Here is a 25,895-nt window from a genome sequence, read left to right as displayed (position 1 = left end):
GTTGAGACGCGCTTCCGCATGGGTTGCCGCACTCAGTCGTTCCCACGCGGGTTGCACACAGGTTTAGTGTGTACGGATACGACTCAAACCACGTGCCGAACACACGAATCGTTCGATCACTTATTTCTCCACTAAAAAAGAATACCGAAAATCCTCTACTCATTCAAAATATCGATAGCTTCTCTTTGCCTGAACCACCCTTCAAATTTCACACACCCCAGCTTCTGAAAAGAAGATACTACATACACAATGGCTACCAGTGAACCATCACTCCCCAAAACCATAAAGGCAATCCAATGGATCACCGCTGGAAAGCCATTCGAGGTCCTCTCCCTCAACGAGTCCGCTCCTCTACCCGCTGTCACTGGCGCCAACATCCTGGTCAAAGTTCATGCCTCGGCCCTCAACCCCGTGGACTGGAAGCTGATGAGAGGAGGCATCCCACATCTGCTCATGCCCAGGGTGAAAATCCCCTGTCTAGATATTTCAGGCACAGTTGTAGCCATTGGACCCAAGGCCGGCAAAAAGGTCCAAATCGGCGACGAAGTCATGGCGATGCTCAAATTCAACCAATCTGGTGGGTTGACAGAATACACGGTTGTCGAGGAGGCCCTGGTGACAAAGAAGCCCCAGCGGTGGTCGTTTGAGCAGGCTGCTGCTTGGCCCTTGGTAGCAACCACAGTCTGGGAAGCGCTTGTGGGCAAAGGAGGGATCAAGCAGGGACACAAGGTCTTAGTCATTGGCGCAAGTGGAGGCACTGGTAAGCAGTTTGTAATATTCATCATCCCATCATCAAAGCACGCCACGCCTGATTCACGGCTGTACGCTTATTATAAGCTTAATCCGTTTCCATGGTTCCTTCATTACCATATCGTATCATTTCATAGGCACCGTTGGTGTACAGCTAGCCAAGGCTTTGGGCGCCTATGTCGTCGGTGTCTGTTCCACTGCAAATGTGCAGTTGGTCAAGGACATTGGCGCAGATGAAGTCGTCGACTACAAGACGACAGATGTCACTGAAAAGTATACAAACCAGGATTTTGATATCGTCTTTGACACCGTCGGTTCTCCAGAGGTAAGAGACAGAGCATTCCATGCCTTTTTTCATTGTTTCTCTCCTGAAGATCGATAGCAAGGGTTTCTTATTGCTCTCTGCATATACTACATTAACTTGATGTATAGATCTGGACAAAGAGAAGCACGATCCTAAAGCGCAGTGGTAACCTGGTCCGCATCGCCGCTGACGTTAATGCCATGGACACACCCCTCCATCTAATTTACACAGGCGCAGGCATTGCCAGCCACAAATTGATTTCGCTGTTGCAGTGGGGTCCAGGATATCACTTGTTCAATGTATTTCCAGATGGCAACGTACTCGCCAAGGTGGTCAAAGTCTTGGATGAGGATGCAAACGTGGATCCGATCATTGATTCTGTCTACAAATTCACGCTTCCTTCTGTGCTTGCTGCCTTTGAAAAGAGTCAGTCGAGAAGAGCGAGGGGCAAGATCGTTGTCAAGATCGCTTAGCGATGAATAGTCAAAACATGACACCTAATAATAATCCGTAGTTCCTACATATTTTCTAAAAAAAAAAATTGGGTTATCGTGTATTTGGCTGCATTTTATTCTGCCGAGTCGTGATCTGTCTTTCTAGACGACAATTCTTCAGCTCCTGTCAGCGGTTTGTCCTTCACAGCTCGCGCTCTGCGAAATAAACACCCTCCTGAGCGATCCAAGACTGGTCACTCTGATGGTGTCGGTGGCCAGCAACCTCCTGCTGCCCAGGGATGGGGTTGCCGTAGACATGCCGTGCTGAACTGCTCAGATACATTCCCGTAGCTGCATGTCGAAGCTGCACAGACGCCTCTCTCGTCCAGTATTCATCCTTCTTGTTCATGCACTCCAGAAGCCAGTCATCGCCATCGTCCTGCCCATCGTACGCTGAAACCTCCAGTCCACCCGACATAGGGGACTGATGCTGATGAGAATGAAGGAACTTCTTGGTGTTGACGTGCTTCAGTCGGACGGCACTTCCGCAGGGCACGGGTTCGCCGCGTTCACAAGAGTGTCCCAATTGAGCCATGACTATCCATTTGTTCCAAATCGAAATCGCACAGTGTCTGGAGTTAGTCGAGAGAGCAGATACAGGTGAGGATCATATTCACATTGGGCTGATAGATGCGGGTTATCAATACCGAGCCATAGTGAGTTGGTATCGTCCTTTCCAGGTACTGCTGTAACGGATTGTTGTCCTGAGCCGGAGCCGTATGGGATCTGGTGAGAATGCAGTTTGAACTGAGACTTCTCGTGTGTCAGCTTGATGGAGGATCCGCAGGTGACCTTTTGGAACTCTAGTCGCATAGTTAACCGAGGGAGAAAAAAGTGAGTACTCTGTTTCGCTGCACGGACTGTTCGGTCGGCGGAAAAGTGCGATGCAGACTTTTCGCTTCCTGGTTACCTTCATCGATCTCTGGAGCAGGGCCAGCGATGACAGTGCTAGCCATCAGGGCAAGGCAGGCCAGGGATGAGACGGTGAGAGGGGAGCGCATGGTTTGTGGCAGCGGTGGATGATCCTGAAGGTGTAGAAGCGATGTGAAGAGATGAAGGATGCAACAACGCCCAGGGGACAAATACATTTGAGGTTGGACACGATTGGCCAATTGATTGGATGATATCCAGTGTAACTCTAAATGCATTATTGGGCAAAGTTGGTTGAGCAGCATGTCGAACGCATTTTTTTTTTGTTATATTAAAACCTACTCAAGCTGCTGGTGTCTAGGTTCTACACTCATCGACACATCATATCGTACTCTCGTCGACGCCGTCGACCATACAGCAAGCAGTGGGCTGCTGCTGCCGCGTCTGCGGCTGCGGCCGACGCAGCTGCCTTGGCGACCATTGCGGAGGTGAGTGCAAAGGCTGGACAGGAGGTCTCTGAAGGGCTATGGCTATTGCCCTCGGCGGACGTAGACGATCCGCTGCTCCGATTGCGCTCCTGAAGGTCGTTACCGGCACTGGAACGCGGTCCTGCGATTGCCACAGATGCAGAGGATGAAGGCGCCAGCCCTTCCAGGCCGGGTGCGGGGGCGTTCTCAGGCAGTGCATCCTGTTCTCGACGTTCCAATGCACTCACACCTCTCCACTCAGTCGTGTTTACATTCGCATTCATGTCCTGATTCTCTTCATCTTTTCTGTCCTCTGTGGGACGCAGAGGACTCGCCAGTCCGAATTCATCGACCTGGTCAATCAACCGCTCCAGATTTTCCTCATGACCAGCCTCTGTCGCAGGTATGTCATGTGCAGTCTTCTCATCTTCATCTTCAAGACCACCGCTCTGCTCCGACTTTAGTTTATGATCCTCGGCCATCCTCCGCAAGAATCGCTCTGTCTCTTCTTCTTGATCCAGTGCCAGGCACATATTTGCGGCGGCGGCCTCTGCGATTCGTGAAACCAGCTCTGTCCATTGGTCCGCAAAAAGAGGTTCGCCTCCCATCGCATTTGGGTCGAGATCGATATCGAGGTCAGGGTGAGGGAGCTGCTCCCACTTCATAGGTTGGAGGAACTGTGAGATCGAGAGCATTGCCAGTGCTGCGTATGCGGATGGAGGAGATGTGCCAGGAGCTGGTGTTGACCAACTCATATTAGAAGCGGTCGAGGCCATGGGGGTTGACAGTGTTGAAGTAATGGGGTTTAGTGAGGCCGCTCTGTGCTGTTGACCTTGTTGCGATCTTGTCAACGATGTCATCCTCGTAGTTTCAGCCTCTGAACGAGGAGCCTGGCTCGTGGCCATAGATGGACTACTACCGAGGCTACTGTTGGTGCGATTTCCCGTCAAAGTACGCTGCTGGCCGGTTGATTGAGGGGAGCCGACCAGCTCTTGAGCAAGTTTCCCAAGATCCATGTTCAGTCGCTCCTGTCCAATGACACCCTCTGTGTGAAACATCCAAAAGTGGCCGTTGTTGGGCGCCTTAAGGCATTGCTGGCAGGGCTGAGTGATGTGGTATCCAACCACGTTTCCGCAGACGCGGCAGGCGACATCTCTGATCTTGCACCGGCAATTGGAGGTGGAGTAATCCCTTTCGATTAATTGGACCCTACAGAAAAGAGTTAGTGGCAAATGACTGTGAGATGAGAGACAAGTTCTGCGAACTTGTTCATTCCTGTAATGTTTACACAAACATGATAACATGATATAACAAAACGTACGAGCCTGGAGGATGATCTGTTGAGTAGAGCTCCACCGAGGTGTCGGCCAGCAGCATGGCTTTCATTCCTCGCAAGCACACTACTGCAGAGCAGTACCGGCAATCCATGCGACAGACCGTCTTGGACTGGCTTCCGCTTCCGCTCGAGGCGACATAGCGGCTGCTGTAACCTGCATTATATTGGTCGCTGTTGCCAGCTCCATAATATACAGAGCTGTAGCCTGCGCTAATATAGGTGCTGGCGCCAGACGAGTTGTTGGCGGCGCTGTTAGCGTAATGCTGGTACTGAAGCGGTGGGTACTGAGGCATCTGAGAAGCAGAGGTTGCCGAGGCTAGGGCGGCAGAGATGGATGATGGTAAGGGCGAGGGTGGGGCACGACCTAGAAGCCGGGTTGTGTAGGAGTAGCTGGGAAGGGAGGATGGATTGGTGGTGTATGTGGTGTTGAAGACACTACTGGCTCTGCTTGATGCGGCAATGGGGCTGTGGCTGGTGCTGTAGGGGTACTGGTTGGTGCTGGAGGGGTTAGTGCTGAGGAAGAAACCACGGATGGTGTGTGGCATACTGAGGGGTCATTAGCGAAAGAATTAGCAGGGTAAAGAAGTGATTCAAGCGAGGACTACCGATCTGGCGCCCCCACTCTCTGTCGCGCCAAAAAAAAAAAGAAAAAAAAAGAGAAACATCGGTCAATAGGCAGTGGCAGCAGCTGCAGCAGTTGGGACTGGTGGAGGAGGAGGGGGTGGGGGTAAGAAATGAACGGTCTGTGCTGCGGTGTGATTGGAGCGACGCAGTGCACAGACGATGCTCAGATACACAACACACTGCACATGCCTGCTGTTGTGCATCTCATCTCCCTTCGGCTAATGACAAAAACGGGAACCAGCACTAGACTAGACTACATATCACGCGGTTCATGCAAACTCTCCTCTCTGCCGTTCTTTTCTCTCAAACAATCCCAAAGTCGCACTTGCGGGGGGGAAACACTTTCGCTTTATTGCTCAATTGACCAAAACTTGTAGCCGTGGTCTTTTCTTTCTTTTTTCTTTTCTTTTTTCTCTTCTTTTCTTTTCTTCTTCTTTTCTTGTGGCGGATTATGTACAAAATATAGATAGTCTTGGAATAGTAGGATGTACAATGTAGAAAGAAAGAGTCGCAAGAACGCACAAGACGATAGGCTGTCCAGTGTGCAAGAACCGCGCTTCGCTCTCTGTCGCATGTTTGACTCGTACTCGTGTCCTCCACTGTATGCATCTCTAGACGGTGATGCCGGCAGGCTGGGCCTCGGCTCCAACGTGGACAGCGCTCTTCTTGCAATTCTTGCAGGAATTGCCTTCGCGGGCACCTTTGGTGATGACGATGCACTTTTCGCACACAGGAGCCTCGCACTTGTCGCATTGCATCAGGTGCTCGCGGTCCTCGTTGCACTTTTCGCAGATGGGGCCACAGCAGTACTCCTCTCGGCAACTATCGCAGACGACCCGAGGGCAGCTACATCATATTGAAAAATGATGCTGTGGATGTCAGTATTTATCCATACAATTTCCCTTTCTAAACGACCAACACAAAATCATGAAAGAAAAATGTGGGGTAGAAACCTTTAATAGGTGAGCAGTCGCCTCACACGACGACGCCCCTTTTGAAAGAGGGGAAAAGTGTAGTTGTGATAGAGGATGAACACTTACAAGCGGCAGGGCTCCTTGTCTCCCATGGCATGACGACCACAGGCGCAGTTCTTCTTCGAAACATCGGCGGCGGCAGCGGCTTTTTTACCCATGATGAGGAAAGGGACGTGGAAAGTGTGAGGATTGAGCAAAGGTGCCTAGGTGGAAACGAGGAACTGAGGAGTCAGCTAAACTGGAGGGATATGTTTGGGGTCAGGAAAGGGAAGGTGGGTTGTTGAAGAAAAGAGAAGGTGAAGGCGAGCAAGGGCCTCTTTATATAAGATCCGTCGAGGCTGCCCCGGGCCGCAAAAGGTATCAGGTGCTCCCTTTGGGAAACCGTTTTGGCAGAAATTGATTCGTGTCACAAAAGGCGACTAGGCCTAAAACTACGCGAACTTGGAACTATTTTTCTCGAACGCGTAAGGCATCCCCTATAGCGACATGTCACGGACTGGGAACATATAGAGATGCTCGTCATCAAACCGCATCGGTTTGGCATTTCTGCGCACGTACTGGTGCCCAATGCCGCTCTATGTGTCTGGAGAGGACGATCAATATGATATAGGCCAGCTTCGAGGCGCACAAATGGGCGAGACATTTCCTCTTTGGATGTGTATCCTTTTAGGGACAATCCGCCGTTCGTGCCTAATTAGTGGCGGAGGGTGGAGGAGCGTGGCCAAGTGATTGGGTGCGTCATATCTACTTCGCCAGAGCTTTCCAACTTGTCTGCGCGCCAGGTATTTACCTCAAGGACGCGCTTTGGTCTCCCTGCCCAGGGATTTGTTGCCCCGCTTTATCCGCCCTTATGCGTTTTCGCTTTTCCAGAGTACTCAGAACACGCTGAGGACTGTCCAGCCAATGACAGGTCAGCTCGTCACATGACAAACGATTTTTTTCTCTCTCTTCGTCTTTTACCCATTGCAGTCTTCATACAGGCTGAGCTGAGCGCTGGTTTTTTGTTGTTGTTCTCGAGTCCAATCCTCCATCCCTCTCTTTGCTTCTCCCCGCCATCCCCTACCTCCTTCTCTTCCCTCTTCTTCTTCGCTCATCAGACGCCTATCGTCCGTCAAGTTTTGTTGTAAAAGCAGAAAACAACCAAGCGGGCTGCGGATCCGGAGCTGCAATATATTACGACAATGCCAACTGGAAGCGTCGCACGTGTGTATGCGAACGTCAACGAGACTCATCCGAAGGAGTACTGGGACTACGACAATCTCCAAGTCCAATGGGGGTAAGCACCAATATGTCAACTTGAACTTGACCCGATGGGTCTCCAGTAACCACCTGCTCCGAGGACCATACAAGGAGCAGACATGGCGGCCTTTTTTTTTTTTCTGCTTTCAGTCATCATCTCTCGCTCAGCCTGATCTTGCGGTAACTCCGGTAGCAACTATCCTTATCTATCGGAAAACATGGGGCTCTTATATTGCTTCGTCTCGGCGCCTAGTCGTCTTTAGTAGTAGCACAAAAGATGAACCGACCAATATCAGGAATCAGAGCGAAAGGACAGTGGCAAAAAAGCATTCACTGCGCTTCTGTTCATCTCCTTTCAGCTTTGAGTGCGTGTTTGTTTTTTATGGTGCGGTTGAAGAGAAATTCGTCTGATTTGGTATATCTGAGCTGTAATTACGGTCTGATCCTCCATAGACCCTCATCTCTTTGCCCCTTTGTTCTTTTATGATGGCGGATTGACGGCTTGCTTCACAATCTCTCCATTGTTAACTCGTTGTCACCTTCGTATTTGATATCGTATTAGTGTCCAGGACAACTACGAGATCATTCGCAAGGTTGGACGCGGCAAATACTCGGAAGTCTTTGAGGGCTTCAACACTGTAAACAACGAAAAGTGTTGTATCAAGGTCCTGAAGCCCGTCAAGAAAAAGAAGATCAAGCGCGAGATCAAGATTCTTCAGAACCTGGCTGGCGGACCCAACGTGATCACTCTCTTCGATGTCGTTCGTGATCCCCAGGTATGGACTAATCGACGCATGGAAGATGTCTTGGCGGAAATGTGGAGCCTTGACTAGTGGCGATGACGCGATTCAATTGGTGCTTTGCTATCAGTGGATTTTTTATTTTTTTTTGAAATCGCCGCTTCAAACAGCACTGCATGGTTGAAGCAAGGCTTCCAGAACCAAGAGGCGAGACGGTGCCGGCAAAAAATGGAAGTTTTCAATTGTTATTGAAATTTAACTCAAAGAATTGGGCCTTTTATTTTTTTCATGCAACATAGTCAAAGACACCTTCACTGATTTTCGAGTGCGTCAACAACACGGACTTCAAGATTCTCTATCCCAAGTTTACGGACTTTGACGTGCGCTACTACATTTTCGAGCTGTTGAAGGTAACAGGAACATTAAAGAATACTTATATGCATGGGCGCTGCAGCTGTTTCGCAAGGGTTTGCATATCGCACGGACCAACTAATCATATTTGTCCATCCAATCTACACCTTCTAGGCCTTGGACTTCTGCCACTCGAAGGGTATTATGCATCGCGATGTCAAACCCCACAATGTCATGATCGAACATGAGAAGCGCAAGGTATACGGCAATCCCATGTCAGCAGCATGAGTTTGTGCTGCGATCATATGTTAGGATGACAAGAATGGAGGATTATGGCGCTCACAAATTTTCATTATTGATAATAGCTTCGTCTGATTGATTGGGGCCTTGCAGAGTTTTATCATCCTGGCACGGAATATAATGTTCGTGTTGCATCGCGCTATTTCAAAGGACCGGAACTGTTGGTCGATTTCCAGGAATACGACTATTCTCTCGACATGTGGAGCTTGGGTGCCATGTTTGCAAGCATGGTAGGTCGACATGTAGCCGGTCTATGCATAGGCATGTTTTTTTAGCGGTGACTGAGATACTGACGTGAGTGTGTTTTTTTTGTTTACGACTATCAGATCTTCCGCAAGGAGCCATTCTTCCATGGACACGACAACTATGACCAGTTGGTCAAGATTGCGCGAGTGCTCGGAACGAATGAGTTGTTTGCTTATCTGGAGAAGTATGATCTGGAATTGGATGTGCAGTACGACGAGATTCTGGGCAGATATCCTCGCAAGCCATGGAGCAAATTTGTGACACCAGAGAACCAGCGCTTTGTCTCGAACGCGGCGATCGACTTTTTGGACAAGTTGGTCCGATATGATCACCAGGAACGCCTAACTGCAGCAGAGGCGATGGAGCACCCTTATTTTGATCCCGTCCGCGCAGCCGCAAAGACACAATAGACTGGAGGAGCTGAGAGGAAAAACGACAGAGGGGAAACAAATCAGGGACACCCTCACAAAGTCATTTTTTATTGGTGGTTTTCCACCCTTGTCTGTGCTTAGCCTATTTTTCATTTGTTCTTTTTTAACCATAAAGTTTTATCTACATCTTCGACGTGCGCGTTCTTTTTATTGTCATGACCATTATTGAACTCGCTGTAACAGAGTAGTAGATGAAAGAGGGGCACAACAAGCTGTTGACGAGCACTCTCAACCCTCAGCGCAATACCCTACAGCAGTGTGCTCTCGCGGTCGGAACGGCAATAAGGAAGTGACAGCAAACTCTGAAAAGCTATGGTTCGAATCAAGAACGGTGCCCATAGTCGTAGGCCTTGTTTTGCGTTCTTGACTGCCGTATTAGGAACGTCCGTCGGATTTAGCAATTCCGACCCTGGTTCTCGTTTCACTCGACACCGCTCATCAGGCTGGATCGCTGACGCTATTTGACCTCAGCACTATACTTGATACAGCCTGAAGAAGGTTCCTGTCGTCAAGAGGACTCCTTTGAAATAGAGCCATGGTGCATAGATCGAACATGTTATTCTTACAAGACGCTTACATACATCCACATTTCTGTAAAGCTGTTTTCTGTTTATTCTTAATCTTCTTTGTATACATGAAGAAGAGCCAAGCAAAGAAAGGATGTTGCAGAGGAAATTGCTGATTGCTGTGATAAAGTTGATTGACAAGATGATTGCAGAACAACCAGTTAAACTGATGCATCCCTATCCTTATGGGACATGGTAGAGAAATTAGTCGATTATTTCTTCTGCGTATTGATCACAAATGCGACAGTACCGGTATCTGTCCAACAGCGACAGGAGGCATAGTCAATCAGGTACGTCTTCTCTTCCTGAAAGGATAGAGCTTTCCCATTGCACCGGGATGTCAGGAGAATGCAGATAAAAACAGGCTTTTGCGCCTCGACGCAGTAGCTGCTGCAAGTTGCTGAATACAGTCGGCGTAGTTTCACCCAGAAACAAGGAAGGAGGCTTCTGGATCTTATTTCCGTTGGGTATAATTTTTATTGCAATATAAAAGTTTGATTTGGGGCACTTTCTCATTAAGTATCTTGCGTAGCTGCTGCATCTCGGAAGACATCCTTTGTCGAGAAAGAGTTGATTCATGAAAGTCGATATGTTTTAGCGGTACATTAGAGTCGTCGTCTGGGATGCGATCGACGAGAGTCTTGAATTGCTCGATTGAAAAGTTGCTCCTGAAAAAGCCTAATGTCTTCAGGCTAGAAAAATCAAGCGCCTCGATAATTATCTTCCAGACTTTCGGTTCAAGTGAAAATCCAGACAGTCTAAACTTCTGCAATGGTTTCCATGACATCGGAGTATCAGCAGCAGCCTCGGCCAATGGCGGTACCTGGGAACTTGTGAGACTCTGTGGTGAGGAAGACTCATGGATGGATGGATCGCTTAAAGAGGAGACCATTGCAGCGAGCCAAGAAACGTATTCTTGTGGGAAGACGGTTTGTTGAACCAGCCCATGAAATGAAGACACTTCAGTCGTCGCACATCGCGTCTTGACAAGAGGGTTTTCGCAAGCCGTGGGATAGATGAATCGTGCGACGTTTCATACACCCCCAGCCCAGTCAACGCCTCCCTGTGCCTATGAAGCAGCCGGCTCTCCGCTGCATCGTCAACCAACGGTCTACGAACGTAGAGCTGGAGCTCCTGCAGGTAGCTCGACCGATCCATGACTCGTTCCATGCACTCCAAACCCACAGAGGACAGCCAACATGCGCTCAGCTTAAGAGTTGTGATCCTGGATCCCTTCTCTTGCGTTGACTTATCTAGTTGCTGAGAAATATCATCGAGGGACACTCCATATAATGTATCCAGCATCTTAATGGACCATCCGTATCGGTACACCAGCGAGGAAAAATAGTCCTGATCAGGTCACGATCCAGACCTCAGTCTGATGTCGGTAGACATGTCGAGTACATCGGAGTCCGAGAGGTGTACAACGGAGATGATGCGATCATCGTATGTGTCGTAGGAATGGGTTGCAAAGTCGAATCGCAATGATGCGTAAATGTATCCCTTCGCCCTCCCTCGCTTTCTCCCCGATATAATCAGGTCGAGCATCTCAAGAAATCGCGTGGATCGGCTACTGAGCTTGAGTTCCAAGAGCCTTGGATTTCTGTATAGGAGATCTGGAAGTAATTCCATCGCTTGATCAATAACGGTATTCGTAATCGTCAGTTGAGTGAGTAGACCTTTCCGTAAAAACTGCATATACGATGGTTCATAAAGCCAAGCGTCACTTAATTCGACCCATGCGCCCTGAACGTTGCCCTTGAGAAGATCGATGATGATATGGTCCTTTGGAGATCCCCAACGGAAGAGTTCCAGTACTTTGAGGTTTGACAAATGCTCGACATTATGCATAACTATATCGAAGGTGGTACCCGGCTCCCTTGTTCCAAGCTGCAGCCTTGTTAAATTGGGACAGCTCTGAAGAAGTCTGGCGAATGCTGCCTGCGACGCGGCGTCCTCGAGGTGAATAGGATGCATAGACAGAGTTCGAAGTTGAGGAGCGGGCCTGATGGAGGAACTGCTGATCTGGGAGAAGAAGTTTTCAGATCCTTCTAGTGTGACAGCTTGGAGTCGCCTGTCCGACAGGAGCTCCATGATCGGATCAAAGCGTCGATAGCGGTTGATAAAATCCAATGCTGGTCCTTTACTATTGAGCGTGCTCATTGCCATACAAGCTATGTTTGTATTCGTGATAGCGGAGCGGAATTTCCGATGGTCGTCCAGTGTCGTATCCCACTGTAGCCTTACTGTCAGTTCATGAACCCTTCGTGCTTTGACCAGCGTCTCGTAGAATTGCTTTGCCCCTGTGGGAGATCTCAGACTGATCACAATCCAGCCCTGCTCTTCATCGAAACCCCCAGAGTTGACTTCCATTACATCTCTCAACTGCTGCACTGCCGACTATCGATAGTTCTCACGGTAATGATCGATGCACACCCATTTGACGTGTCCTTCCTCAGTGACGATCCTGTACAGGTTGCCTAGAGTGCGCCCCTCATCCTGGACTCTCAGGTACGACTCCAGCTGTCGAAGATCTGCTCCTTCCAGGACCTCAACTTCATCCATCCTCGTCTGTCCTTCAGCCGCGTATACCCCGTCCTTGTTATCCTTGTTATTTTGCTGTTGGCCTTCAATAAAGCCGATTGTATTGTCTATCAGTTGTCCAAAGTTCTTTTTCACAAACTTGAGTTGTTCCTCGACCGCCTTGATTCCATCTGTAATCTTGAAATGTGCCAACTGTGGTACAACCACCCTGGCAATTTTGATCCCATACTTGATCGTCTGCATCAGCATCAGGACATAGGATCCGTACTTTTCAAAGAACTCGTTCGGACGGCTCAGGTCATATCCTTCGTGCTTGGCCAGGTGGATCTCATTTGGTATCTTGGTTCCCTCCCTTAGACATGGTGTGAGAGCCACATTCACACAAGAAATAAAGACGATACTGGTCCGAGAAAGGATTGAGCAGCTTGTCACGACGCCTTGATGCCTTTGGAAGAACAATGAAGAGCCGTGGAATAGGATACTCGTGGAGCTCATAGGTCTGTGTAAGGACGGTCTGGACACGGCTTTGGATGATGGTTAAGTGATCGAGGGCCTGCTTTTGCATCTGAAGCATTTGCACCTGCTTCTCATCCATCTGCTGCTGCAATAGAAACATCTGCTCTTGAAGAGACCTATTCTTGCGCACTTCTGCGACAATGTCATTTTGACCGCGCTGGATGTCCCGAAGCTGCAAAGTGTACTGGTTGAGGTAGGCCTGGGGAGACATGGTCAGCTGCGGTGCCTTCTCGGTTAAGTAGACAACGGGACCTTTGTCCGAGGACGTCTGGTCGAATATGGAGAGGTCAGTGACTTGTTGTGTAACAGATTCTGCCTCATCAGCAGCCGCATACGAGGACGAGGTGTATCGCAAGAGGTCAATGGCCTTGGTTGGCATACCCATAGCGGAAGAGGGAGCGGCTGGCCCTGTGAATACGGCTTGCCGGAGGGACTCTTTCTCCCTTGCACGATCGATGGTATTTTTTCTGGCACTGTCGACAACCACATCGAGCACAACTCCAGGATGATGGTTGATCCTCCGAGGCTTAAGGCTACAGTTTAGAATAGAGAATGGTAGCGATTAGCAACGACGTTATAGCCAATGGTCATTTGCTATCCCTCCACAACTTACCTGGCAAAGTTGTCGTCGGTCAGGAACGCTACTATTTCTCCGGCTTTCATGGCACACTGAGCATTCTTGAAATAAAGCAGGACATCCCTCCATAAAACGATGTGTTGGCCGGTATTGGTGTCGAGTCGTGCTTTGACCTTGACGATATCGGCTTGTATGGATGAACCTGGGGGTGTATGCAGTCGAAAAGCCTGCGAGGGGTGCAGGCCCGTAACATCGAGTGTCATGGTAATGTTTGTGAGGCAAGAGGATGGGCGAGGGAAGTGAAGGAAGGAAAGAAAACAGAAAAGCAATAAGAGGCAATGGCGAGGTTGGTGAGGTTGGCGAGGTTGGCGAAGGAACAAAATCTTGGTGCAACATTGGAGACAGTATTGCCATACATTCCCGGAAACAAACAACCAACTAAAGAAAAAGACGTGCACAGCCCACAGCTCTTAGACCATGCACGGAGAAGCGATGGTGCTAGGCAGCAGCATTGGCGCGTAGAAATAGTAAGAACCGCTGAGCATCATTTCTCTAACCGATGCTCGAGTGGCGACAAAACCACACCACCAAAAACGCGTTCACGAATCAAGCCGAAACTGAGAACTACACCTGTTCAACGCAGTCTGCACATAGCTCAAGCGACATGCTAAGGATGGCTATCGAAAAGCAATTACTCTGTCTCCGATCCTTGGCCTGGAAACACTCTCGAATGCCAAGTCTGGGCCGCCTCGGTGCCTGGAAAGACACCCATGGATACAGATCACGGCAGATACCCATGAGTCGGTACCGGCCTGAGCAATGATGGCATCTCTCCCTTTACTCAAGCACTGTGTTGCAGACAGCAATAATGCGTGAATCATTAATAAGGTTTTCTGCCAAGATGCTTGGAAAGTAGCAAAAAAGAACAAGACCGCCCGCCATTGTTGGCTCTTTTTACTTTTTTCTCCGATACTTTCTCCCAGTAGTTCGATGGTGTCTGCTTGCATACATTTTGGCTTGAATCCACACCATTTTCACACAGTATCGCTTGGCGGCTCACTTGGAAAGCGCGTTCTTGATCTACACGGGTGCAGTGATGATTGGACTGAAGGTTCCAGCGGACTACAAGATTTCCAAGGGCGCTTATAAGGTATATATCCATGGCTCTGCTCCTGCCTGCTTTGTAAGCTTCCATTTGCACAACCTGCAGCTAACACTTTGTGCTACGACACTTTTTCCTCATTCTCGCAGTCTTTGGCTGGTATAATCAACAACCCGGTGCTGAAGCACTTCAAGGGTGGTACCTATGACACTGTTACTCTTGTGTCCTTGGCTGTCATTTTCTGGTGCGCTCGTAGCTGGTTTGGTTTGCAATGAGTTCCCGTTGATGGGTGGCCGTCTGGTGCCTCTTATGAGGGAACTGTTCGATGACAGTTTTCTGCACAAGGACGATCACCCTACGATCGGACTCTGGAAAAACATGTTTGACAGCCAGGTCGCCGTCCAGTTCAACCACAGTACTCTCGTAAGTCGTTCTCTCGTTTTTGTTTATAGCAGTTGATGGCATTCATTGTCATCGTCCTTGGTCTAACTTGATTTATTGACACAATACTATGGCCCGGAACTAGGCTACGACGACATTCACTGCTGTTACTTCTTTGTTTCTGTACTCGCGTGCACTGCCTCTACCTCCTCATATACGCCTTGGTGTGAATGCGCTGATGGGAGTCGCCTGCTCTCAAGTCGGACTTGGCATTATGACCCTGTTGTACATGGTCCCAGTCTCGGTTGGCACTGACTATCAGGCTGGATCATTGACGCTATTTGACTACAGCGCTGCACCTGATGCACAGTCTGAAGAAGGCCCCTGTCGTCAAGAAGATCTCTTTGAAGTGGAGCCATGGTGCATAGATCGAACATGTTATTTTTACAAGACGCTTACATACATCTGCATTTCTATAAAGCTGTTTCCTGTTTATTCTTAATGCTTCTTTGTGTACATGAAGAAGAACCAAGCAAAGAAAAAGATGCTGCAGACGAAATTGTTGAATGTTGTGATAAAGTTGATTGACAAGATGATTGCAGAACAACCAGTTAAACTGATGCATCTCTATCCTTATGGGACATGGTAGAGAAATTAGTCATTCGGCAACGTTTATTTTCTCTTTCTCTATCTTCGGTTGTTTCTTCCGCGCATTGATCACAAATGCGACAGTACCAGTATCTGCCCCGCAGCGACAGAAAGTACAGTCAATCAGGTACGTCTTCTCTTCCCGAAAGGGTAGAGCTTCCCCGCTGCGTCGGGAGCGTATCGAAACTGCTGCTGCAAGTTGCTGAATAAAGTAGGCGCAGTTTCACCCATAAACAAGAAAGGAGGCTTCTGGATCTTTATTCCCGTTTGGGTACAATTTTTATTGCTTAAAAACATTAATATAAAGACTGATTTGGGGCGCTTTCTCATTAAGTGTCTTGCGTAGCTGCTGCATCTCGGAAGGCATCCTTTGTACAGAAAGATCTGATCCACGAAAGTCGACATGTTCTAGCGGCACATCAGGACCAGCGTCTGAGATGCAATCGACCAGAGTCTTGAACTGCTCGATTGAAAAGTTGCTCCTGGAAAGTCTTAGTGTCCTCAGTTTAGAAAAATCAAGCGCCTCGATAATCGTCTTCCAGTCTTCCGGCTCAAGTGAAAATCCAGACAGTCTGAACTCCTGTAATGGCTCCCATGCTGTCGAAGTATCAGCAGCAGACTCGGTCGATGGCAGCGCCTGGGGATTTGTGAGGCTCTGTGGTGAGGAAGACTCATGGATGAATGGATCGCTTGAAGAGGAGACCATTGCAGCGAGCCAAGGAACGTATTCTTGTGGGAAGATGACTTTGCTGTGCAAGCACATGAAATGAAGATATTTCAGTCGTCGCACATCACGTCTTGACAAGAAGGTTTCCGCAAGCCATGGGATATGTGAATCGTGCGATGCTACATGCACTCTCAACCCAGTCAACACCTCCCTATGCCTATGAAGCAGTCGGCTCTCCACTGCATCGTTAATCAACGGGTTACGGACGTAGAGCTGGAACTCCTGCAGGTAGCCCGACCGATCCATGACTCGAGCCATGCACTCCAGACCCGCAGAAGACAGACCATATGTGTCCAACATAAGAGTTGTGATCCTAGACCCCTTCTCTTCCGTTGACTTGTCCAATTGTTGAGCAATATCATCGCTGAGCTCTCCAGATAGGGTATCCAGTATCTTGATGGACCATCCGTATCGGTTGATTAGCGAGGAGAGATAGTTATGATCAGGCCGCGATCCAAACCTCAGTCTGATGTCGGTGGACATGTCGAGCGCATCAGACCGCTCCGATAGATGTACAGCAGAGATGATACAATCATCGGCTATGTCGTCGGAATAGTTTGTAAAGTCGAGTCGTAATGGTGCATAGACGTATCCATCTGCCCTCCCTCGCTTTCTCCCCGATATAATCAGGTTGAGCATCCCAAGGAATTGCGCACATCGGCAACTGAGCTTGACTTCCAAGAGCCTTGGATTCCTGTGTATGATCTCTGGAAGTGATCCCTTCGCTTGATCAATAACGGTATTCGTAATCGTCAGTTGAGTGAGTAGTCCTCTCCGAAAAAACTGCAGATACGATGGTTCAAAAGACGTGATGATGGCTAATTTGGCCCACGCACCCTGAACCTCGCCTTTGAGGAGGTCGATGACGATATGGTCCTCTGAAGATCTCCCATGGAATAGTCCTAGCTCTTTAAGATTTGACAAATGCTTGATATTATGCATAACTATATCGAAGATGGTGCTCAAGTCCCATGTTCCAAGCTGCAGCTTTGTCAGATTGGGACAGTTCTGAAGAAGTCTGGCGAATGTTGTCTGGGACGCGGTATCTTCAAGGTGTATGGGTTGTATAGACAGAGTTCGAAGTTGAGGAGCGGGCCTGATAAAGGAAGTGCTGGTCCGAGAGAAGAAGTTTTCAGATCCTTCTAGTGTGAAAGCTTGGAGTCGCCTGTCCGACAGGAGCCCCATGATCGGATCAAAGCGTCGATAGCGGTTGATAAGATCCAATGCTGGCCTTTTCATTCTGAATATGATCATTGTCAGACAAGATACGTTCGCATTCGTGATAGCAGAACGGAACTTCCGATGATCGTCCAATGTCATACCCCACTGCAGCTCTACTGTCAGCTCATGGACCCTTCGTGCTTTGACCAGTGCCTCGTAGAACTCCTTTGCTTGGAGAGCGGACCTCAGAAAGATATAGACCCTGCTCTGTTCCTCATCGAAAGCCCCAGAGTTGACTGCCACCACATCTCTCAACTGCTGCACTGCCGACTCTCGATAGTTCTCACGGAAGTGATCGATGCACACCCATTTGACATGTCCCTCCTCAGTGACGGTCCGGTACAGATTGCCTAGAGTGCGGCCCTTATCCTGGACTCTCAGGTACGACTCCAGCTGTCGAAGATCTGCTCCTTCCAGGACCTCAAGTTTGTCCATCCTCGTCTGTCCTTCAGCCGCGTATACCCCGTCCTTATTATCCTTGTTATTTTGCTGCTGGTCCTCAATAAAGTCGATCGTATTGTCTACCAGTTGTCCAAAGTTCTCTTTCACAAACTGGAGCTGCTCCTGGACCGCATCGATTCCATCTACAATCTTGAAATGCGCCAGCGATGGCACAACCACCCCGGCAATTGTGATCCCATACTTGATCATCTGCATCAATGTCAGGACATAGAATCCGTACTTCTTAAAGAACTCGTTCGGACGGCTCAGGTCATATCCTTCGTGCTTGGCCAGGTGGACCTTGTGCGGTATCTTGGTTCCCTCGGACATGGTGTGAGAGCCGCATTCACACAAGAAATAAAGACGATACTGGTCCGAGAAAGGATTGAGCAGCTTGTCACGACGCCTTGATGCCTTTGGAAGAACAATGAAGAGTCGTGGAATAGGGTACTCGTGGAGTTCGTAGGTCTGTGTAAGGACGGCCTGGACACGGCTTTGGATGATGGCTAAGCGATCGAGGGCCTGTTGTTGCGTCTGGAGAATTTGCTCCTGATTCTCCAGTAACTGCTGCTGTGCCTCCAACAGCTGCTTTTGCGCAATCCTGTCCTTCTCGTCCATCTGCTGCTGTAATAGGAATATCTGCTCTTGAAGAGACCTATTCTTGCGCACTTCTGCGACAATGTCATTTTGACCGCGCTGGATGTCCCGAAGCTGCAAAGTGTACTGGCTGAGGCAGGCCTGGGAAGACATGGTCAGCTGCTGTGTCATCTCGGTTAAACAGACAACGGGACATTTGTTCGAGGACGTCTGGTCCGATATGGAGAGGTCAGTGACTTGTTGTGTAACAGATTCTGCCTCATCAGCAGCCGCATACGAGGACGAGGTGTATCGCAAGAGGTCAATGGCCTTGGTTGGCATACCCATAGCGGAAGAGGGAGCGGCTGGCCCTGTGAATACGGCTTGCCGGAGGGACTCTTTCTCCCTTGCACGATCGATGGTATTTTTTCTGGCACTGTCGACAACCACATCGAGCACAACTCCAGGATGATGATCGATCCTCCGAGGCTTTAGGCTACAGTTTAGAATAGAGAATGATAGCAATTAGCAGCGGCGTTATAGCCAATGGTCATCTGCTTTCCCCTCACAACTTACCGGCCCAAGTTTTCGTCGGCCAGAAACGCTACTATTTCTCCGGCTTTCATTGCGCATTTGGCGTTCTTGAAATAGCTCTTAACGTCCTTCCACAAAACTATGTGTCGGCCAGTGTTGGTGTCAATTCGTGTTTTGACCTTGACGATATCGGCTTGTGTGGATGAACCTGGGGGTGTATGCAGTCGAAAAGCCTGCGAGGGGTGCAGGCCCGTAACATCGAGTGTCATGGTAACGTTCGCAAGGCAAGAGGATGGGCGGTCGGGAGTGAAGAACGGAAAGAAAACAGAAAAACAATAAGAGGCAATGGCGAAGAATCAAAATCTTGGTGTAACATTGGGAGCAGTCTTGCCGTCTGTCCCTGAAAACAAACAACCAACTAAAGAAAAAGACGTGCACAGCCCACAGCTCTTAGACCATGCACGATGAAGTGATGGTGCTAGGCAGCAGCATTGGTGCATAGAAATAGGAAAGACTGCTGAGTATCGTTCCTCTAACCGGTGTTCGAGTGGCGGCAAAATCACACTACAAAAACGAATCAAGCCGAAACTGAGGACTACACCTGTTCAACACATTCTGCATATAGCTCAAGCGACATGCCAAGGATGGCCATCGAAAAGCAATTACTCTGTCTCCGATCCTTGGCCTGGAAACACTCTCGAATGCCAAGTCTGGGCCGCCTCGGTGCCTGGAAAGACACCCATGGATACAGATCACGGCAGATACCCATGAGTCGGTACCGGCCTGAGCAATGATGGCATCTCTCCCTTTACTCAAGCACTGTGTTGCAGACAGCAATAATGCGTGAATCATTAATAAGGTTTTCTGCCAAGATGCTTGGAAAGTAGCAAAAAAGAACAAGACCGCCCGCCATTGTTGGCTCTTTTTACTTTTTTCTCCGATACTTTCTCCCAGTAGTTCGATGGTGTCTGCTTGCATACATTTTGGCTTGAATCCACACCATTTTCACACAGTATCGCTTGGCGGCTCACTTGGAAAGCGCGTTCTTGATCTACACGGGTGCAGTGATGATTGGACTGAAGGTTCCAGCGGACTACAAGATTTCCAAGGGCGCTTATAAGGTATATATCCATGGCTCTGCTCCTGCCTGCTTTGTAAGCTTCCATTTGCACAACCTGCAGCTAACACTTTGTGCTACGACACTTTTTCCTCATTCTCGCAGTCTTTGGCTGGTATAATCAACAACCCGGTGCTGAAGCACTTCAAGGGTGGTACCTATGACACTGTTACTCTTGTGTCCTTGGCTGTCATTTTCTGGTGCGCTCGTAGCTGGTTTGGTTTGCAATGAGTTCCCGTTGATGGGTGGCCGTCTGGTGCCTCTTATGAGGGAACTGTTCGATGACAGTTTTCTGCACAAGGACGATCACCCTACGATCGGACTCTGGAAAAACATGTTTGACAGCCAGGTCGCCGTCCAGTTCAACCACAGTACTCTCGTAAGTCGTTCTCTCGTTTTTGTTTATAGCAGTTGATGGCATTCATTGTCATCGTCCTTGGTCTAACTTGATTTATTGACACAATACTATGGCCCGGAACTAGGCTACGACGACATTCACTGCTGTTACTTCTTTGTTTCTGTACTCGCGTGCACTGCCTCTACCTCCTCATATACGCCTTGGTGTGAATGCGCTGATGGGAGTCGCCTGCTCTCAAGTCGGACTTGGCATTATGACCCTGTTGTACATGGTCCCAGTCTCGGTTGGCACTAACCATCAGGCTGGATCGCTGACGCTCTTGACTGCAGCGCTGTACCTGAAGCACAGTTTGAAGTAGGTTCCCGTCGTCAAGAGGATCCCTTTGAAATAGAGCCATGGTGCATAGATCGAACATGTTATCTTTACAATACGCTTATATAGCTTACATAACTTACATACATCTGCATTTCTATAAAGCTGTCTCCTGTTTACTTTTAATGCTTCTTTGTATACATGAAGAACCAAGCAAAGAAAAAGATGTTGAAGTGGAAACTGCTGATTTCTGTAATAAAGCTGATTGATAAGACGATTTCAGAGCAACCAGCTAAACTGATGCACTCCCTCTCCTTATGGGGCATGGTAGAGGAATTAGTCTTTCAGTATCTTTTTTTTATCCTAAAGATCCACATCACTAATCCTTCGCTCCCTTGGTTTTTTTCTTTCTTTGGTTATTTTCCCCCACGCGCTGATCACATATGTAACGGTACCGGCACCTGCAAAGCTTTAAAATGCATTCCCTTCGAATGCTAGTTGTGCCCCACTGGGACGGAAATGTGTTCATGAACAAAGGTGTGGTGATGCACCTATAGGTTCTAGCCATCAGGCGACCACTGGATGCACAGAACCCCAAGAAAAGCGGTCGTCCAGTAATTCTCACGAGAGCACAGACGCACCCGCCACCAGAAAGGAATCCACAGGTATGAAAACCAGTTGAACCTCATAGTCTGGGGTGATGCATAAAAGATGATTCACGACTCGTTTCTCTGCGCCTCTTCTGCCCTACTAACTCATAGATAGGCTGCATTGTCAGTATGCTTTTGTCAACCAGCCATGAGTGTCGTGCTCTTAGAATCGTGCTTAGCCCCAATTGGGTCAGGGCTGAGGAAGCTGGGCTTGAGTGAGCAGAGGAAGGGCTCTCAAATAAACAGCAGCGAGCATCTCGAGTAAGGAGTACGGGTGCTGGAGTAGAACGGTCATTTCCTTTGTGTCCATCCGCCGTTCTCATTTCCTCTTTCATCCGCCACATTCGACTTTGTCAGGGATCGACTGCAGCCCTCCGACAGACCACAAAGCTTATTACAGCACACCACCAGAAACTGAAAAGCAGGAATACCTTACTCAGCTGCAAGGATGTCGAGAAGAAAGACCGAGAGTCCCTGGGGATACCCCATCGCACTTATCTGGCGTGGTTCGGTAAGCACCACTCGTTACCTTGGTTACAAACCAAAGCAGCGGATCGAAGCGCACCTGTTCCTGGAAATCCCATATTGGCCGCATACTAAAAATCCATCCAACTTCATACGTTCACATAGGTCATCCCGTTGATCCTGCCCAATGTGCTGTTCTCTGTCTTTATTGCCTTATGCGTCAGCTATATCTACCTGGCTGTGGGCATCGATATAGCTGTTGCCGGATCCATTAGTAAGAAGGGATACATACCTATTCATGGTTACTTTGGGCTTGACAGTTCAGCACATGGTGTTTAACGTTTAGTAACTCTTTTTATCAATTCTTATCGCTAGTCGGTTCCCTGAGTATTGTTATCGGTTTGATTCTCGCCTTCAGAACCAACACTGCTTACGACCGATTCTGGGAAGGTCGTAAAATCTGGACGACTATGAACACCAGCATCCGCAATATGGCGCGAGTGATTTGGGTGGGCATCAAGGAGAAGCCCGATGGCCCTGCAGGAATCAACGACCAAAAGATTCGAGCCATCAACATGCTGCTCGCCTTTGCTGTGGCAACCAAGCACCACCTCCGAGCAGAGTATGGCACCTCCTATAGAGATTTACAGGGTCTCTTGCCCGAGGACTTTGTACCATGTAAAAGCGCAAACAACCTGAGGACTCAGTACATCAACCATCGTCAGCATCTTCAGAACGACAGAAACGACTGGGTAATTCAGCGCGATAACTCGACGGCGTCGATGTCACTGCCGCTTGAGATCTCATATCAGTTATCTCTCTGGATCAACTATGTCAAGGACAAGGACTTGATTGACATCCCATACCAGGGTCAATGCACCATGGCACTCTCAAGCATGATCGATTGCTTCGGAAACCTGGAGCGCATTCTTTTGACACCTATTCCAGTTGCGTACAACATCCATCTGAAGCAGATCTTGACGATGTACTGCTGCATATTGCCGTTCACCACTGTCAGGGACGTTGGATGGCTGACCATTCCACTATGCGGTGCTGTTGCATTTACGCTCTTCGGTATCGAGGCCATTGGAAACCAGATTGAGGATCCCTTTGGTATGTCCTCTGTCTTTATTGTCATTAACTTTTCTTCTTTTTTAAACGAATCCAAGACTAACACTGTAGCACCTTTCCCAATACTCTTGCGCTGCAGGATTTGACACCAACGACCTGAAACTGGATGACTTCTGCTACGATTTGATGCTGGAACTCGACTATATCGTCCAGACAGTGCCCCAGGATCAGTCATCGATCTTTGAGTCCACTGCAGTATCGCAACCGTTCAAACAGACGCGAACCGTTCTCATTCAAATCTAGGTCAGCCTCATACCCGCTGTACCGAATTGACTTCTCCAGACCCCAATAAACAAGACTGTTGCCTAAAAGCAACAATCTAACACAAGCTGCATCCTTGAGCTGACAGTGTTAGTGGTGAATAAGGTTAGCCGCCACCAATTGAGGAATGCAGTCCCAGTGTTATCTTTTTTTTTGCTATGCTCGCCCCTTCCCTCTTCACTCCTCCTCATTCAACTTTTTGCGAGCAAGAAAACTTTTCCTCTTATCATCATTCCACCGGAAAGTCTCTTCAATAAGCACCTACTATCGGTATCTCAAAGAACTCTGTCACTTCCTCTGCCTTTTTCTTTCTCATGGACTTTTTTGCCAATGCTTTTGTCACCCGCGACGTAGTCGACAATGAAAATGTCGTCGTCAAGGACGGGATTCAGATTCGCGAAAAGACCATGGCTATCTCGGACGACGTTGTCAAGTGCGAGGTATGCGGGCTTGCCACAGCGAAGTACAAGTGCCCCGGATGCTTCTGTCAGACCTGCTCGCTTCAGTGTTCAAAACAGCACAAGCTCGACACGACCTGCTCGGGCGCTCGTCCCAGGACCCATTTTGTCGAGCGCAAGCAGTACAGCGAACAGGATATGATGAGTGGTAAGCAAGGCGAAATGAAAAGTCCAGTTGGCCGTCAGGGGGGTGGAGTTGTAGTGCTCATGATTTAACAGTATGCCTTGTTTCTCTTCCCGGACATCGAATTACTCATAGATTACAACTTTCTGGAGGAAGTCGGTCGGACGGTCGACAATGCCGCACGCCAGAATTTAGAACTGGAAGCAGGACTACACCTTAACAAGAAACGCAACCTAGGCGCTAACAATAACAACAAGCGAGCGCGCCATCCACATGATAATAAAGGAGGATCAGATATTGCATCGATTACAGAATTGTCGCTAACAGCGGCTCAGGAGTTGGAGAGACAGGTGCCCGAGAACAGTGGAACGTACAAGGACAAACAACTTATTATGCAGGCAAGGCGACGTGGGACACAGTTGATCAGGATGGCAGAAGGGCTCAAGAAGCGGAAAGAGAATAACACCCATTGGAGAGATAAGTGAGTATTGAGAAGATAATAGTGTTGGCTTAACGATCCTAAAGACTCGATACGAGGCTTACCTGAAATCTGCTTTTTGATTCACTAAAACTAGGCCTAGCAGGATTCTCTGGACGATCGAATGGTTGTTCCCAAAGACGGATTCACCAAGGCGCGTACTTGAGCATAAAAATGAAGAGTCCAGTACTCTCAAGGATCTTTTGTCAGGAGCATTGAGCAAGGAGGACAAGAAGGACTTGACGGAAATATACCATCTGGACCAGCTGGACCAGTACCGTCTCTACTTTGTTATCCCTCTGCGACATGTAAGCAAATGACTATGAGTGGCGCGTTTTCAGGATATTTACTATCATTCGAGTCAGGAAGCTAATATTTTTTATTCAACTCTTTTTGTAGGCCAATAAACCGGCTCTGTATCCTCTCAAGAACACCGACAGTCTACAGGAAGCACTCAAATTCAAGAAGGTACTTGAATACCCCACCATTCTGGTGCTCGAACCTTCATCATTAGCAACCATATCAACATCAAAGGAAACAGCATTTGCAGAGGCAGTTAAAGAATCGACCGATACAGCAGCCAACGGCGAAACAAAGACAGAAAGTGTGCGCGCAAATGTGTCTACAGAATCAATCTCGTCCTCAGATACCGCAACTCAAGCCAACATTTCGGATCAATCTCACCCGATTTTGAAAAAGTATTCGATCGAAGAACCACCGACACAATTTCCCAAGCGGAATCCAGGACCGCAGCAAAAGCAGCAGAATAATAAGAGGCATAATGATAGAACTACAGAAAGCGATACTGCAAACAAGAAAGCAAAAGTCGAGGAGAAAGACGAGGAAGGTGAAGGCGATAATGACGAGGAAGAGGATGAAGAGGAAGAATCGTCGTCGGATGACTCGAGTGACGATTCAGACGACTCGGATGAAGATTCTAGTTCTGACGACTCTAGCGATTCGGATACTACTGGCGCGGAAGCTGAAGATGCTGATGCAAGTCCAGACGATGATTCTGGGGTTCCAACCACTGGTACCGAGGGCGATGTCGACGCCGATAATGAACCAAATATGGAGGTCGGACAGGCTATCTTGGAAGCATTCAACCAGGACTTTGGTCAGGCCAAGTAAACGCAGAACTGATCGAATAATAAAAACATTAATTAACCTTGTTGTGGAGTGACTTTTGGATGCTGCGCAACGCTATTCAACTACTGGCCTTACAAGTATACATTTTTTGTTATTAATTGAATATCTGTCTGAATACGTATCAAATGACCTTTGTTGAGAATAAATGAATGGTATATAGGACGATAGGTTTGCGGGTCGCACAGACTAGGAAACAGCGAAAAGGAGCCTGGGTGCAACCGTCCGGCGCGAGGAAGAGGACGCCTGTGTGTTTGTGCGGTCAAGAAACAGATCAAGATGGGGCGCTTGGCAGATCCGTCTCTTTCTGTCGGACAAAAAACGAAGCAAGAAGGAAAAGGAGCTTGGGTGCGTTGCGAGATTACTTGAATAGGAAAACGAGAACTGGGAGAAAGTGAGCAGGAGGAGAGCCAATGGAATGTCGAAAGCGATATTG

The 25,895-nt window shown here is 48.5% G+C and overlaps 12 protein-coding genes across 12 annotated transcripts; 6 read left to right on the top strand and 6 right to left on the bottom strand.

Moving 5' to 3' along the window:
• Positions 1-249: 249 nt before the first annotated feature.
• BC939DRAFT_503244 (uncharacterized protein) lies at positions 250-1,527 on the top strand (the record flags this gene model as incomplete). Its single annotated transcript, XM_051560380.1, has 3 exons — positions 250-760; positions 888-1,075; positions 1,183-1,527. 3 exons carry the CDS (start codon positions 250-252, stop codon positions 1,525-1,527), a joined length of 1,044 nt encoding a protein of 347 aa, XP_051412102.1.
• A 73-nt stretch (positions 1,528-1,600) lies between these two features.
• BC939DRAFT_451657 (MIR motif-containing protein) lies at positions 1,601-2,682 on the bottom strand. The gene is made up of 3 exons (XM_051555704.1): positions 2,459-2,682; positions 2,196-2,351; positions 1,601-2,085 (listed from the first exon to the last, which is right to left on the bottom strand). Exons 1-3 carry the CDS (start codon positions 2,634-2,636, stop codon positions 1,691-1,693), a joined length of 729 nt encoding a protein of 242 aa, XP_051412101.1. The 5' UTR covers positions 2,637-2,682; the 3' UTR covers positions 1,601-1,690.
• A 1,225-nt stretch (positions 2,683-3,907) lies between these two features.
• Positions 3,908-4,334, bottom strand: BC939DRAFT_385054 (protein FAM72; the record flags this gene model as incomplete). Its single annotated transcript, XM_051551800.1, has 2 exons — positions 3,908-4,094; positions 4,207-4,334. Coding segments are annotated over 2 exons (315 nt in total), but the record flags the coding sequence as incomplete, so codon positions are not given.
• A 1,122-nt stretch (positions 4,335-5,456) lies between these two features.
• Positions 5,457-5,977, bottom strand: BC939DRAFT_477212 (uncharacterized protein; the record flags this gene model as incomplete). The annotated part of the gene is made up of 2 exons (XM_051558654.1): positions 5,457-5,691; positions 5,886-5,977. The coding sequence occupies 2 exons, from the start codon at positions 5,975-5,977 to the stop codon at positions 5,457-5,459; spliced, it is 327 nt and encodes a 108-aa protein (XP_051412099.1).
• Positions 5,978-7,000: 1,023 nt separating this feature from the next.
• On the top strand, positions 7,001-9,105 carry BC939DRAFT_477211 (uncharacterized protein; the record flags this gene model as incomplete). The annotated part of the gene is made up of 6 exons (XM_051558653.1): positions 7,001-7,095; positions 7,621-7,834; positions 8,098-8,208; positions 8,324-8,407; positions 8,515-8,679; positions 8,776-9,105. 6 exons carry the CDS (start codon positions 7,001-7,003, stop codon positions 9,103-9,105), a joined length of 999 nt encoding a protein of 332 aa, XP_051412098.1.
• A 1,890-nt stretch (positions 9,106-10,995) lies between these two features.
• BC939DRAFT_162888 (uncharacterized protein) lies at positions 10,996-12,314 on the bottom strand. The gene has a single exon (XM_051550307.1). The coding sequence runs from the start codon at positions 12,063-12,065 to the stop codon at positions 11,052-11,054; it is 1,014 nt and encodes a 337-aa protein (XP_051412097.1). The 5' UTR covers positions 12,066-12,314; the 3' UTR covers positions 10,996-11,051.
• BC939DRAFT_162892 (uncharacterized protein) lies at positions 12,315-13,665 on the bottom strand. Its single transcript, XM_051550308.1, has 2 exons — positions 13,366-13,665; positions 12,315-13,285 (listed from the first exon to the last, which is right to left on the bottom strand). Exons 1-2 carry the CDS (start codon positions 13,590-13,592, stop codon positions 12,565-12,567), a joined length of 948 nt encoding a protein of 315 aa, XP_051412096.1. The 5' UTR covers positions 13,593-13,665; the 3' UTR covers positions 12,315-12,564.
• Positions 13,666-14,425: 760 nt separating this feature from the next.
• On the top strand, positions 14,426-15,461 carry BC939DRAFT_503237 (cytochrome oxidase assembly protein-domain-containing protein; the record flags this gene model as incomplete). Its single annotated transcript, XM_051560379.1, has 5 exons — positions 14,426-14,479; positions 14,581-14,590; positions 14,688-14,854; positions 14,958-15,221; positions 15,336-15,461. The coding sequence occupies 5 exons, from the start codon at positions 14,426-14,428 to the stop codon at positions 15,459-15,461; spliced, it is 621 nt and encodes a 206-aa protein (XP_051412095.1).
• Positions 15,462-15,740: 279 nt separating this feature from the next.
• On the bottom strand, positions 15,741-19,228 carry BC939DRAFT_528984 (uncharacterized protein; the record flags this gene model as incomplete). The annotated part of the gene is made up of 2 exons (XM_051561483.1): positions 15,741-18,921; positions 19,002-19,228. The coding sequence occupies 2 exons, from the start codon at positions 19,226-19,228 to the stop codon at positions 15,741-15,743; spliced, it is 3,408 nt and encodes a 1,135-aa protein (XP_051412094.1).
• A 1,008-nt stretch (positions 19,229-20,236) lies between these two features.
• On the top strand, positions 20,237-20,792 carry BC939DRAFT_477207 (COX15/CtaA family; the record flags this gene model as incomplete). Its single annotated transcript, XM_051558652.1, has 2 exons — positions 20,237-20,455; positions 20,559-20,792. The coding sequence occupies 2 exons, from the start codon at positions 20,237-20,239 to the stop codon at positions 20,790-20,792; spliced, it is 453 nt and encodes a 150-aa protein (XP_051412093.1).
• A 1,437-nt stretch (positions 20,793-22,229) lies between these two features.
• BC939DRAFT_397255 (Bestrophin/UPF0187) lies at positions 22,230-23,235 on the top strand (the record flags this gene model as incomplete). The annotated part of the gene is made up of 2 exons (XM_051552346.1): positions 22,230-22,974; positions 23,072-23,235. Coding segments are annotated over 2 exons (909 nt in total), but the record flags the coding sequence as incomplete, so codon positions are not given.
• Positions 23,236-23,401: 166 nt separating this feature from the next.
• BC939DRAFT_162773 (uncharacterized protein) lies at positions 23,402-25,503 on the top strand. The gene is made up of 4 exons (XM_051550306.1): positions 23,402-23,859; positions 23,971-24,316; positions 24,411-24,621; positions 24,713-25,503. The coding sequence occupies exons 1-4, from the start codon at positions 23,568-23,570 to the stop codon at positions 25,442-25,444; spliced, it is 1,581 nt and encodes a 526-aa protein (XP_051412091.1). The 5' UTR covers positions 23,402-23,567; the 3' UTR covers positions 25,445-25,503.
• Positions 25,504-25,895: the final 392 nt, after the last annotated feature.

This window comes from Gamsiella multidivaricata (assembly GCF_025024155.1).
Source record: "Gamsiella multidivaricata strain RSA 2152 chromosome Unknown BC939scaffold_33, whole genome shotgun sequence".
In the NCBI taxonomy this organism is placed as follows: domain Eukaryota; kingdom Fungi; phylum Mortierellomycota; class Mortierellomycetes; order Mortierellales; family Mortierellaceae; genus Gamsiella; species Gamsiella multidivaricata.
The sequence above is the reverse complement of the archived record's forward strand: the minus strand, read 5'-3'. Positions and strand labels throughout refer to the sequence as shown.